Source organism: Patiria miniata, unplaced genomic scaffold, assembly GCF_015706575.1.
Source record: "Patiria miniata isolate m_02_andy unplaced genomic scaffold, ASM1570657v1 HiC_scaffold_20, whole genome shotgun sequence".
NCBI classification, from domain to species: domain Eukaryota; kingdom Metazoa; phylum Echinodermata; class Asteroidea; order Valvatida; family Asterinidae; genus Patiria; species Patiria miniata.
In genome coordinates, this window is record NW_024037059.1 from 3,807,980 (window position 1) to 3,821,464 (window position 13,485).

The following is a 13,485-nucleotide window of genomic DNA, read 5'->3' on the forward strand; positions in this document are numbered from 1 at the left end:
TCCCCAAAAAGGTTAAACCTAATTGAACCCAAACTCTACATGTTGTGAATGTCTAGCAAGTCAAGGTTCTTTACAGCTTTGTGTCAAAAAAACATGTCTGTGCGGTTTATTTAGCCGTTAATTTAACGTGGCAAATCAAAATTTCCGGACAGTTTTCGCACTCCTTTTCTTCGTATTTGGCTCATATTTCAACACTCCTGCCACAGTAAATCAGGCAAAGCTGGCCGGAGTAAATGCCTCCTCGCATGACAACTGGCCACTGAGAGGTGGTTCGCGCTCGGAATTAACCTCTCTTGAAAAACAGTTTGCGATATAAACACCCTTGCGCCATAGACATCTGGGTTACATTTCTAGTCACTCACTAAAGCCCCGAAAGTCTATTTTTCTAAGCCACGGCCCCTTACGACTGACCCTCAAGTCCAAGACCGGACCATATCCAGTAAATAATAACAACTCAACGGGTGATGGCCGAGTATGTGCCCCGGTGGTGGCCAGGGGAGTGCTCGGGCCACAAAAGTCAACAGATTTCAATTAACGCGGCCGTATTATACACCCGGCATCATATAACACTCTTCCGTTGTTGTCTTAGCTATGCCTGGCCTACTGTAGGCATAATATTACCCATCTAGAGATCCCCTCGTAACAATAATGTCGGTGGATGGCTTCCATATGTAAACTAGCAGTAGGAAACCTCTTTGAACTCGAAGACATATCACGAGGGGTGGTTACTAAAAAACACGCCGTATACGCGTTTAGTCTTAGAAACTTAATTGGTATGATTGGGTGTAGAAGTGCATTGAGTGCAAAGAGCATTTCAATGTAGGTGTTCGTCAGCCGAGAACATGGGCGTAGACGCTGACCTGCAACCCTGTGCATATTTATCCGTCCCAGAAGACATTTCCTTCAAGATTGATGGCCTGAATGTCTTGTCACAGTGTCAAAATTAGAATTTATGTCAGTTTCTGTACACGACGAATCGTGAGATTAAGAGATTAAAGGCAAACTTGTATACAATACAAAATGCTTTTCATCATTGTTGTTGAGTTGTCTTATTAGTCCGTTAACGCAAACCCATGGAGGTTATATTAATACTTACACCGTTACTGTTACAGATTGTTGAGATGTTTTATTTCAAAGAAGTAAATCTAATTCTAAATTTGTTTGAACTCGCTGGAAGACCACCACTTCTATGCTTTCTAATAGGCCTACTGCACTTTAAAGTAATCCCATTCCTAGCCATGTCATGAAATGCGACCTTTGAATTCATCGCACTTTCATCTTTTACCAATCTGGTGTGATTGAAAAGGACAAGTTTGTTTCGGTGTGGTTCACTATCTTTTGGGAAATACCATCTCTGGAAATCAACTGGAAATTGGAACAGACATGCGTTGAACATTCTGATGATGTAAAGTTCAAATGCACCCGAAATTTGCGTGTCATTGGGGCCTGAACGAAATGTTGTATCATTTTATTTTAAACGTTGTCAGTGAAATAAATGCCGCCGCACCGCGCTATAGGTGATGAGTTATAGAAACGATCGTCAGAGATAACTGCGAAAGTCGCTGTCGTGGGAGAAGTGTCTCATCGCTAAACTCCAAGGTCACGGGAACTGACACAGCTATTATGTCACCCCTGATAGGCAGTGTTGATATGGTGTCTGCCTTGAAGTGAGTCTAATTAGGTCCTGGCGGATGACTCCCCTGGAGCCGGGCTTGGCCGAACTCTCCACAGCACGCTGCTTGAGCAATCTGTTCAAAACTTGCGCTAATACAACTGTCCTTGGCCGACGTTGCTTTATAGTGACTTAGAAAATGAGTGGAAATTGCTACAGCCAGCTTGCGCAATCTGTGTCTATAGCCGCAGGGCCAAATTTTTACGTAGCTGCTGAATTGCCCAGCAAAACCATAGTGCTTAGCAGATCTGCAAGCTAAGTTTAAAAGAAAAACATCATCAGCTCAGATGAGAGACAGTAGTAAGGAATGGACCATATGTCATGAGCAATTATGCCTCTCGTGACATTTTTGATGGAAACCTGCTTATGTTTGGAATGGTTTTGCGCTTGATGGCTCCAGGAAATCCGTTTCGGCTCTTTTTGGGCGGCTAGCGTGAGGCTGAGGCCCACTAATCCTGGATGGTCACGTAATAAAATGGTCTTCTGTCCAATCCCATTTATTTTGTGAACTTATTTGTTTGTGCCAGGTGAGGCTCCTCGCCCTAGATTCCGCAAAAATTGAATCAACTGATGCAATGTCATCAATCGGACATTAAAAATTAACATAAAAAAAACAAGATTGTCGACAACAATTCAATTTTATGCAACTTTGATATGCGGTTGTTTGGTCAAAGGCAATCCGATTTTGTTGTACAGACCTCCATTAAATTATGAATAATTGAATTGGTTAATAAGAAGTTGGATTTCTACAAATTGTTTTGATTAAATAAATATACGGTCGATTCTTGAATGTGCCATTTAAGAATATTTAGAAAGCAGATACTTAAGACTTGGAAAATCCAGTCCACATGTGGCTTTGAAAAAGCACAGAAACATGAGTTTGGCAGAAGTGATAAAACAAACTTGCAGATGGTTTTGTCCTTTGAACCTGTCACGATGCTCGATAATAAAAATCATGTAGCAAGAGATAAAACTTTCGAAATTGCATTCCAAAAATGTTGACCCGATGCCTAGTTTGCGATCGTTGAAAGATTCATAGTTCAGCTTCACAAACGCCGCCACATTTTGCTACATTTTTAGGTGCCCATTCGGGTGCGCATATTTGTGCATAAATGCGCTAATGAGACGTAATAAATTCTTGAAAGAAACGCATGACCTTTAAAAGTCACTGCCAAAGTTTGACTTCTTATTCTTTTCTTTTTTTAAGAAAGGCACAATCAGCGCGCACCCGTTGCATCTCACAGGCATTGACATTCTTCATTTCTAATTGTAGAAACTGATAAAGAATGCCCCTAAAACCGGTACGACAAGGTACCCCTCTATACAGGATAAACTCCGTTAACACATCGCCACCCTGGATCGCGTCTGCAAAGCAGGAAGATGTATTAGAAATAATTACCTTAATAATGTCAGCCTCTAAAAAACTGGGATCTCTTGGCATGTGCAAAATTAGTTAGCACCAAAGAGCATGGCAGCGATATCGAAATTCACCACATTACATTTTTACGGTCGCTAGTTACGATGTCTATTTTTGTTTATATGTGAGTATAAAGTAGTAGTAGGTTCACATTAATTACTTCACCGATTGCGATGTAAAACAAAGATCGTATTCACTATTTATTGAAGAGTCGGGCGTGCTTCTCCAGCTATGTCTAATATCCTGTTTTTTAATGTCGGACTTCGGAGCACGTGGACGTCTCCTATAATAAAAGTCATTCATTGGGGAATATACGATGGAGAAATGTGTCCCATATGGTGTGCGGCGCACAACGTGTATTTTAACTCTTACATCTTGACCGTTTCTCTGTAAAATATGTAAGGCTTAAAATATCGTTCGACTAAAAATAACCTGCAACTAAAAAGTTAAAGCTGCCGCGTATACCTTTATTCCATAACACCTTGCGAAAAGAAAAAGTTCTCCCCGGTAATCTCATCGGTGGCGCACTATGATAATGGTGTGGTGTTTACGTAACGCCTTCCACCCAAATGTTTCATAGTACTTCACATTTATTACTCCTGTTCGGGACATGAGACCCATTTTCTGCAGCCGAGATCAGCGCAATCTGGTCTCTACCTTCACGAGTACCCATTTAAACTCCTGGGTGGAGAGAGGCAATTGTAGTAAAGTGTCTTGCCCGAGGACACAAGCACCATGTAACCTACACGTACCACGGCACATGAGTCGAACACCGTAACCATTGGAGCATGGTGCTGGAAGTTTCATCAGGTTGGCCTAGTTTTTGATCTACACGTGGAAAATCCATTCTTTCCTGTTCACTACTTGGCACGATGCGCGCCGGTGATAAGAGTAAATCCCAGGATGATGCTAATTAAACTCTACGGAATCCCGAGCCCAGATTAATTATAGGCGGAGGATAATCGAATTAAATGGGTGGCAATTTTGTCTTGTGCATTTTCTAGTTATCAGGCGTTCAATTTCGTCAAATTCTCACAAAGTGGTGGGTTAAAGTTAACTGAGCTAAGGAAGCCAAACGTGTTGGTTTTCTCGTATACTATGAAGACACCTAGAGAAAGATGTATATGACGAGAATACCAAAAGAAAATACCAAAACAAAACACAAAATTAAATCCCCATCCAAAAAAAGTTAAAGTTGCCTATTTTTCTTTTAAAGAATTTCGTTTGGCAACGTCCTCAAATGGTCCAGTGGTTGTCGACTCGTCTATGATGTATTCGATAATGGTCTGCTAACGGCAGCATCTTAAACGTGAATCGTTCAAAGAAAGCATTTTGGAATATTATGATTCTCGCTCTGCCAATTCAGAAATACTGGTATTCTCTCGGCATATTTTGTTTTCATATCACTGCTTGTGGATCGAGGAAATGAAATGCAAAGTTGAAAACATTTCACACACCTCTAGTTTTGCTTTCCTTTACTTCATTTTCTTCTATCTTCCAATTAGATCCGAGGACGTGTGTCAACGATCCATGCTTCCCCAACGTGACATGCACGGACCGGAACATCAACCCAAACAGTATTGAGTACGTGCCGAGCGGCCCTGGCCTGGTAACGCTCTTCTACTGTGGTCCGTGTCCAGAAGGATTCATCGGGGATGGAGTCGCTTGTCAAAGTAAATATACAAGAACATTGCTTTAAATTTAAAGTCTGTGCGAATTGTGTTTTTGCTTCCATGCTTATTTTGTTGTTCTGGTCGTTTTGATTGGTCTGTTTTACACCCCCCCCCCCTACTGGCAGGAAGTCAGGGGATTGCGCAAGTTTTACTTGCAGTATATTGTTTTGGTTAAATTTTGCTGTATCTTTGTAATGTTTCGTAAACAAACCTGTAGCCGCCCATCGGATACGAAATTAGACAAAACTCAACAAAACAGAGTCAGAAGAACCCACAGCTAAAGACGTTTAATACAATCTTACAAACTGACAATGGAAAGCAATAGAAACAGTCAACCATTTCACCAACATTTATATTCGCAAGATATCAAACTACCACGTATGAAAAACCACCCAAAAAAATTCCAGTTTGTCTGACGATTCTTTTCGTAGGATTTGGTCACATTAGAGACACTGTCTTTACTTGCTTTAGGCACAGTTCCGGGCGTCTGCTGTTACAACCCCTCACCAATATTTCGCTTGTCTTGATTTGTTCGTTTGTATAAGTGTGCATTTTTATTTAATTGGGATTTCCTTTTAAAATTAATTTTGTTTAAGTCCTTTTTTTCTTATGATTCTTGGGGAATGATTGTCATAGCCGTGTCGACAAACCTGTAGTCCGTTGTAAGTAGGTTGCTAGTGTGACCCAGAAAGACAAGTGCTTCCTCGTCAATGTCCTCTTTTACACAATAGCACCTCAAAGGAAGAAATTAATTTCGGTTGATACCAAAGGCTCCTTCAGCCTTGCCCGTCCCTCGGCCAGCGGATGGGGGCAGTTAAAACGTAGCAGCTGCATGGTCTGACGGTCGGCCGTGCCCGTCAGTATGGTGCCAGCCTCTCAGTCTGTAATAACGCTGTTAGTTTCTGGCTATGTGTCACAGTGGTCAGATTTTGTTCACAGATAAATGATTTGCGTTTGTAATTTTTTTTTATCTCTGTTTCAGTCTTTCAGTCGGTCGGTTAGAGGGTCAGTAATTTTTGTTTGTTTTGCCTGATATCCGCTAAAAAGTGGCGCAGTATTGTTTCGTTGGATTTCCCGTAATTTTTGTTTTGTTTAGTCGTTCATATTTTATTGCTATGTTTTTGTTTTTGGTGTCATTGCTTGGCTGATGCCTGTCTTTGAAAGGATAGTTCTGCTGCTTTCGATGTTACTTTTTGCAAGTTGTATGATAAAAGTTTTTCCACCTTATTTTAAACCACAACAAATAGAATTTTGGATATAAATGTCAATCTTAAAGGTAATATACAACATTTGTTTTTGCTTTGATGTTCAGTAATGGACGGATGAGGAGGTTAGCATTTTCTAGCAAATATTGTTACACTGACCTGTTTAAGTTTGTGTTGATGGATGCTGGAAAAACCAAGGAAAAAAAATGCTTTTCTTGTGGTCTGGTCCCCTAACCCTACTTCAGACGAAATAGAGCAATTTATAGGCGTCTGAGATTTGTGAGGTCAGGGAACCAGATTAGCTGATTTGCAACCCTTCACGGATGTTTCACCAATTCCAAACAAAATGTGAACTCACTAAATTCGGTGATTTTGGGGCAGTATGTAAACGATTTTCCAACGATGGTTGACCGACCATCGTTGGAAATTGATACACAAAATATCACTGTTCTTGAAAATGACAGCATTTTACAGGATAGTTGAGATTATTAATAACTTACAGTCAAGTTAGGTATTTTATATTAATTTGATAGTTTTGGTTTTTAATGTTTGCAAATGCTGTACATTACCTTTATATTAAAAAACGAACATTCTTTTTAAAAAAGCGGTGTTTTATCATTTATCTGGACAGAGTTACCACCAAAAGTTGTTGCTCTGACAACCACCGAGCCAACACCTGCACCAAAAATTTCCTCCACCAAGCGACTCACGACAACAATGATGTTGACGACCACAACGCCTACGACAACAGCGGCACCAACAACGACGTTAGCGACTACAACGCCGCCTACGACGACAGTTACTACGGCAACGCCACCAACGACCACGATTGCAACAACAGCACCTCCAACCACTACTGTAACAACAACGGCGCCACCTACAACAAAGGTTACAACGACGAAGCCACCAACAACCACAGTCACAACAGCCCCACCAACCACAGCACCACCTACTACAGTCACAACAACAGCGCCACCAACGACTACAGTCACAACAACAGCGCCGCCAACGACCACAGTCACAACAACAGCGCCACCAACTACCACAGTCACAACAACAGCCCCGCCAACGACCACTGTTACCACAACAAATCCGCCCACAACAACTCCAAAGCCGATACCAACAAAACCAACTATTACAACTACAAAACCGGCTGACATACCCCAGAAAGAGCAGCCGCCTTCAAGCGTCTCCACAACCGCTCGCATCAAGCATCCCAAAACGACAAAACCGACCCCGACTATCACCACGCAACTCACAACGACAGTGACCACAACAGCGCCGCCGACCACGACCGTCACAACCACACCTCCAACCACGCCCACCACAAGACCTCCGACCACAACCGTGCCCCCAACGACCACTGAGCCGACCACGACGGTGCCACCAACGACCACGGAGCCGCCCACTACCACGCCTCCGCCGCCATCGCTCGAGGTTACCAGCGTGGACTCAGGCAACGCCAATGCCATCCTACCGGGCGTAGATGTACGATTAATGATTCCAGAAGACAACGAAAATGCTACCAGGATACTGGAAAACGGCACCACGGGTGCCGATGGAATCTGGAAGTTTATCATCCCAGAAAACACGCCGGTGATCATCACTGCTAGAAGACCAGGATTTCTGGACACCTCCTACGTTTACAAATTCAAACCAGAGGAAAGTAAGTATCCTGTGTAATAAAACGTTTTCCAGCGGAAATATTTTCCATACCAAAGTAGAATGCATAGGATCCGTGCATTTTCAGCGCAGACCTATGTGTTTCTAATATGATTCATGATTATGCTGGTCCCATGATTCGCATTGCATAGAAAGACCCTGAAAGTTGTATTTTCATTACGTTCAGAAGCAAACTGCCACTTCTGCATTTTAACTAAAAGTCCCGTATGCTTTAGAGCGAATTCACTATAGGTGAGGTCACCGTATTCGAAAAAGAGATACTGAAAAGAGCATGAAATGTTACGGTCGCTCCGTCAGGGCCTGATCAGACGACCAAAGCACACTAACCCAAACGTTTATAGCTAACATCTCAAGTTCTCACAACCGCCTCTCCGTAGACACTTCACAAGGTGTATCAAAAGCTTCTGCTGAGCTGTACTCTGAATCATGCAAAGTTTTAAAATCTAAGAGTAACAAATCGTATTTATATTTGAAACAACCTACAACTTCAGTGATTGACAATGCCCCCAAAAAAATAAGTTCATGGGTGGATTCTTGATTCCCTAAAATGCAGAAAATGTCTTAACGATTGAAATGAGTCTACCCGAGGAGGTACAGGAGTGGTCGTGGAAGTCCGGCTACTACAAGCGAATCACCTACGGCGACCAGCAAGACGTAGCCAAGCAGTACCGGGTTGAAATCTCGCCAGGTATGGTCCAGGTTTCAAATCGTTCTCGGAAAAAGAACAAAAAACACTCATCTCTGACTAGACCACTCAAAGACTCAACTTCAATCAATTTTTGGTCATCTTTTTTTTTTCGTTTCTAATTTCATTAAGGTTTAGTCAGAGATTGATTGCGGAAGGACAGACTGGAGATAACATGTTATGATGAGATTTTTTTCTGGCAGATTCACATGTCAGTCATTAGCGCGTGGTGCTGAATCGGCGTATCTCTTGGCTTTAGACTTAATTTGGTTTTGGGGGGAAGTCGATGTTGGATGTTATCAAAGGCGGCCACGTGTAAGCTATGCAGAAGCATTCATGTCGGGGTGGTTTCACCTCCCTTTTTTGCATCCTGGGGGTTGGCAGGTGCGCGTACAGTCATGGAATCGCTGATTGAGATGTTCGCTGTCTCACCTGCTCGTCAGTTCCTCTCCAGTCATGCTTAACACTATCTTATGCAACCTTGTTAATACTCTGTTTTAGCCGAGGACATAGGTATAAACCTAGATAAGAGGAATACACGAGCAGTGCACAGTGTGGGTTAAGGTTCAAACTCAGCCAAAAGATCAAGGTGTTTTTTCTATCGGATGCAAACCTTCGCTCGTAGCCTGTAACCCCATGTAAGAGTTTCAGTAACCGGGGTCAATAGACTTTGCTACCCATAATGCTTTTCGTAGACTCTCAATCATAAGGCCGTGCATACAGCGCCACCAAGCGTTAGTCTCGGGGTGCCACTTTCAACCTCGTAGACATTGTCCCTTTGACGTCACAACAAAAATGCATTTACATGCGTAAAACTCAGTGGTGCTTGTGTCGCTTGTACTACCTTCTGTACTTAGTGGCATATATACGAATGTATACATTACAGGTGTTTAACAAGGCAAATGATTATATTTACCCCGTACAATGTTTCCGCGATGCTAGACAATCCTCATCTTCCCCCCCCCCAAAAAAAATGCTGTCATTCTGACGAATAATGATCGTATAGGTCTTCCTTGAATCCAAGAAAACAGCGCTGATATTTTGTTTTTCTAGTCTGCTGGTTAAACTGTTTTCAGCTGAAACTGGCATGGCCGGACCAGCGGTGCACAATTTAAAGGACACATGCTGGACAAAATGCTGAGACAATTAGTCAATTAACAAATTGATCATACATATACACAAGGATGAAAACCCTTTTGTGTACCACTATCTCCTAGAAGCTCACTTCCACAGTCGCGCGCGATGGCACCAAGAAATAGCCAGCTTTCACCGACACCCCGTAGTGACTAATGTTGCCGATGTGCTGGAGGGGAAGGAAGAGCAGCCCAAAACGTTGAAACCTATACCCATATCCGCCCATCTCATTTCCTTTACCTGAATCATTGGGGGACTTCCTGGGATAAGTCCCCAGGGGACAGGGAAGGTGGGCTCCGGGGTTCCAGGGTACACCTCCCCCACTTTCTGCAAATTAGGTGGGATAAGGATCTTGCAGAAATGTCAAGGTCGCAGCAGAAACCTCGATGTCAATTGGACCCATCATGTCGTGAGAAGTTTTTTTTTTTAAGGAGGAGATCTTTTTCCCCCTCTAAACTGGTAATGGTATGTCCTTGGAATACAATCGTCGATTTTTTTGTGTCTCTGTTAATGTAGCATTGAATGTATAAAGTTGCCGATTTTTGCCAACCATTGGTTTGCAAACTCTGGAAGGTCACCGTTACAAAAATAATCAGAAGTTGATTGGTGTTTTCAAATACATGAACCTGTATAGTCATTGGATTGTTGAAAATGCAAAATAAACCGACAAATAGACCATCATTTCAGTCGTGTTCCCTGTATCCAATAACAGTACTGAATGATGTTTTTTGTGTAAAAAGGAACCGGACCATTTTTCCTTCCAGCCTCGTTTTGGGTACGTTGAATTGAATTGGAAAAAATCATGATGGCAGCAAGATTATAATGGTCTTTACTATCAAAGACTTAATCAAAATTATTCCATGATTATTTCGTGCATAAGTAGGGTGTTAGAGGGAAGATACAACATTTGCAAACATCAAAAAACGAACTGATCAAATTATCACGAAATACCTCACTGAGTTGTTAGGGAATGACAGTCTAAAGCATCCTGTAAAGTTGTGGCTCCTAGTGTGCTGACATTTTCAAGAAAAACTGGATTTTTTCAATAACTTCTCCTATTTTTTCATATTTAGTTATTTCGCATTTTTCTTACTTGTCCATACTTGAGAAGCATGCGACAGAGACCTGTCCAGAATAAAGTGGAAGCAACAGCTCGCAGATACCCAACCTTGTATTACTCTTTCTTGGTATCTTGAGCAGAATTAAACGGAGGTATGGCTTAATACTTGGTGTTTCTCTCCGCCAGGTGCCCTTGACGTCATCGAGGGGGCAGCGGTCACCATGCGGTTCTCTCCCGTTGACATGGCCGACAAGGAAAAAGTGGCCAACGTACCGGAACTGATTGCCGCTGTGCCAAACAGACGAGGAGGTAAAGTAACGCATCTATCATCCAATTAGGAAGCTTAAAAATACTGTTTATGGTGTTTGTGACATAATAAAAGGTCCTGTACACGCATGCCTTTCCATGTTAACTTGTGCCATCGCCTTGTCCTTGTTAATTTTTAGGATACGACATGGAAGGCCTAGAGGTGTACGCCATGGTCGAAACCTCGATCTACGAGACTTCTACCTATAAGGAGATAGATGTGCTCCTGCCGGTCATTATCGAGATCCCCCTACCGGAAGATTTGACGGATGCACGGCACGGTCAGCAGATCGAGGCCTGGTACTTCAACGCGGAATCAGGTACTGGCTGATAGCCCCTAGGTCCTTCAGCCTTTGTCCATGCATTTGAGGAATCGTAGGTAAAAAAAATCCCACAACATCTTATAGGTTTCCCATAGGTTTTCCGTCACCTGCTACATGATCAAAGGCGGTCCTTAAGGACCTTGTAAAGGTCTTACAAGATAAAACTATAGGCGTCTTATCGCCTGCTTAAAGGCTGAGAGGAGCCTGTGGAAGATGACAAAATACCTGCATGGATCCTTTAGGGTTCCTGTAATACTTTTTTGTGTAACAATAAGGAGCAGAATTTCGAATTTCAGTAACCTTAGACTTCAAGGGGAAATGATATTGCACCGTGTCAGTCTGGACATTGTCAAATCGTTGAAGAGAGTTTGAATGAGGGAGGAAAAAGATTTAAAGATATAAGAAAAGTACAAGATTGAAACTGCTGACCCGCCCTCCATAAGGAAGGACCATGCAGCTTTACGGTAAGAGATAACACGCATATCAGCCTGAACAAATTAAGCTAGTTTTCCCCAACTTTTTCCTTTTGCGCATCATGTTACGGGTCAGAAACCTGTTAGGTGACCCAGCAGTTGACCACACGGTATCTTCAGCTGAACTGCCCCAGGATCGACCTGGGGGACTCCTTGATATACAAGTGGGCGGTTTTGGAAAGTGGGCTCTCTCCGAACTCTTCCCAGAGTGGGTTTTCTGGCTATATTTAGCCGGTGACTTACACCCGTACCCCTCGCGTTCAGTTCGCTGAGAGATACCCTAACTCACCAATTTGGTATCAATTTTCGTGAAGGGGTGATCCAGTATCAGCGCCGAGTGATTCAATCAAAAGAATTAACGATTTCTGGCGGTTTCCTTGACTCTTGTTTCTCTTTTTCTCTTGTCTTTTTTTCTCTTGGTACCTTTTCCAAGGCGTGTGGATGAGAGCAGGCAAGGGACAGGTGGAGTATTACCGGGGTGGAGTGATGATCTGGCGGTACGGGGCCCGGCATTTCACCTGGTGGGCCGTGGGCCGGACCTTCCCGGAGACCAACTGCGTGATTGTCAGTACCTGCGCTGATAAGGGGTGCAATGAGCCGATAGCCAATGTGCCAGTCAGGTAAAAAAAAATAAAAAGGGAAATAAATGTCAAACTCCTCCCCTCCTACGCAGAATTGTGTCGAGTCCATCACAATGTCAGTCACACGTCAGTCACAAGCCAATCGCAAGTAAGTCACACGTCAGTCCCAAGCCAATCACTAGTCAGTCGCAGGTTAGTTAACGGCCAATCACAAGTCAGTCAGAAGTCAGTCTCAAGCCAATCACAAGTCAGTCACAGCTCAGTCACAAATCAGTCACACTCCAATCACAAGTCAGTCAAAGCCAATCCCAATTCCGCCCCAAGCCAATCACAATTCAGTCACAAGCCAATCACAAGTCAGTCACAAGCCAATCACAAGTCAGTCACAGGCAAATCACAAGCCAGTCAGAAGTCAGTCCACTGCCAATCACAAGTCATTCATTCAAAATTCAGTAACAGATCAATCACAAGACAACCACAAGCCATAAGTCAACAAAGTCAGTCATAAGTCAAATCATTTATGGCCAACTCCTGCAGTCTCATGTTTATAGTTACAATCCAATCACAAGTCAGATTACAAGTAGGCCTAAGGTCGCAAGTGACAGAGGAATATGCCAGAGTCACAGTTCATTGGAACAACTCGACTTGACGCTGGATGACTTTCGATTGCCTTTTGATTACTTGAGTTTAGTTTTGCGTCAAAAAAACCGAGTATTTATTACAACAAGAGTGTCGTATTCAATACCAGATTATTACTGAAATTGACACTTGACCGGCCAGTTGTTGCTCGAGCATGTTTTTCGTGAATACGCGTGAGGCCGTGGCCAGGTAGCCTACCCTAGCTTGGCCAGGATCACAAACAGAGCAACCCTTTGGCCCAGAAAGATCGGCGCCCCCGTATCAGGTGCTATTTTCTGCCCACCGAGCCAGGGAGAGAAGTTTCGATTCCCGTTGGGCCGGGCCACACCTTCCGCTTTACCCGTTGCCAATAGTGACCCCATCCCCCGGAGTAATAGAGAGAGAGAAAGAAAAAAACTTCTCCACTCTCTGTGTGAGCCAAAGCGCTTAATGACAACCAGGCTTCGGAAATAACCTTTAGTTCTCAGACTAAACGGTGAATTGCAGGAAAAGAAAGATTTAGACGATTAGTCTTAATGCAAGAGATTGCAACACGGACTGTGGTGCTTTTTGAAGTAGTTATCAATCAATCAACGTGTTTCAGCATAGACGGTGCACCAAGCCATTCTTAGGGCTTATGCACCTACAGTCCTTT

General features: G+C 43.0%; 1 protein-coding gene across 1 annotated transcript in view; it reads left to right on the forward strand.

Annotated features, from left to right (window-relative positions):
• LOC119728478 overlaps positions 1-13,485 on the forward strand; it is a 75,718-nt gene that overhangs the window by 56,302 nt on the left and 5,931 nt on the right. The window contains exons 8-13 of the mRNA XM_038200736.1: positions 4,595-4,762; positions 6,599-7,633; positions 8,204-8,338; positions 10,716-10,838; positions 10,976-11,155; positions 12,065-12,251. Coding sequence (XP_038056664.1) covers positions 4,595-4,762; positions 6,599-7,633; positions 8,204-8,338; positions 10,716-10,838; positions 10,976-11,155; positions 12,065-12,251 — 1,828 coding nt within the window. The remainder of the gene's footprint in view (positions 1-4,594; positions 4,763-6,598; positions 7,634-8,203; positions 8,339-10,715; positions 10,839-10,975; positions 11,156-12,064; positions 12,252-13,485) is intronic.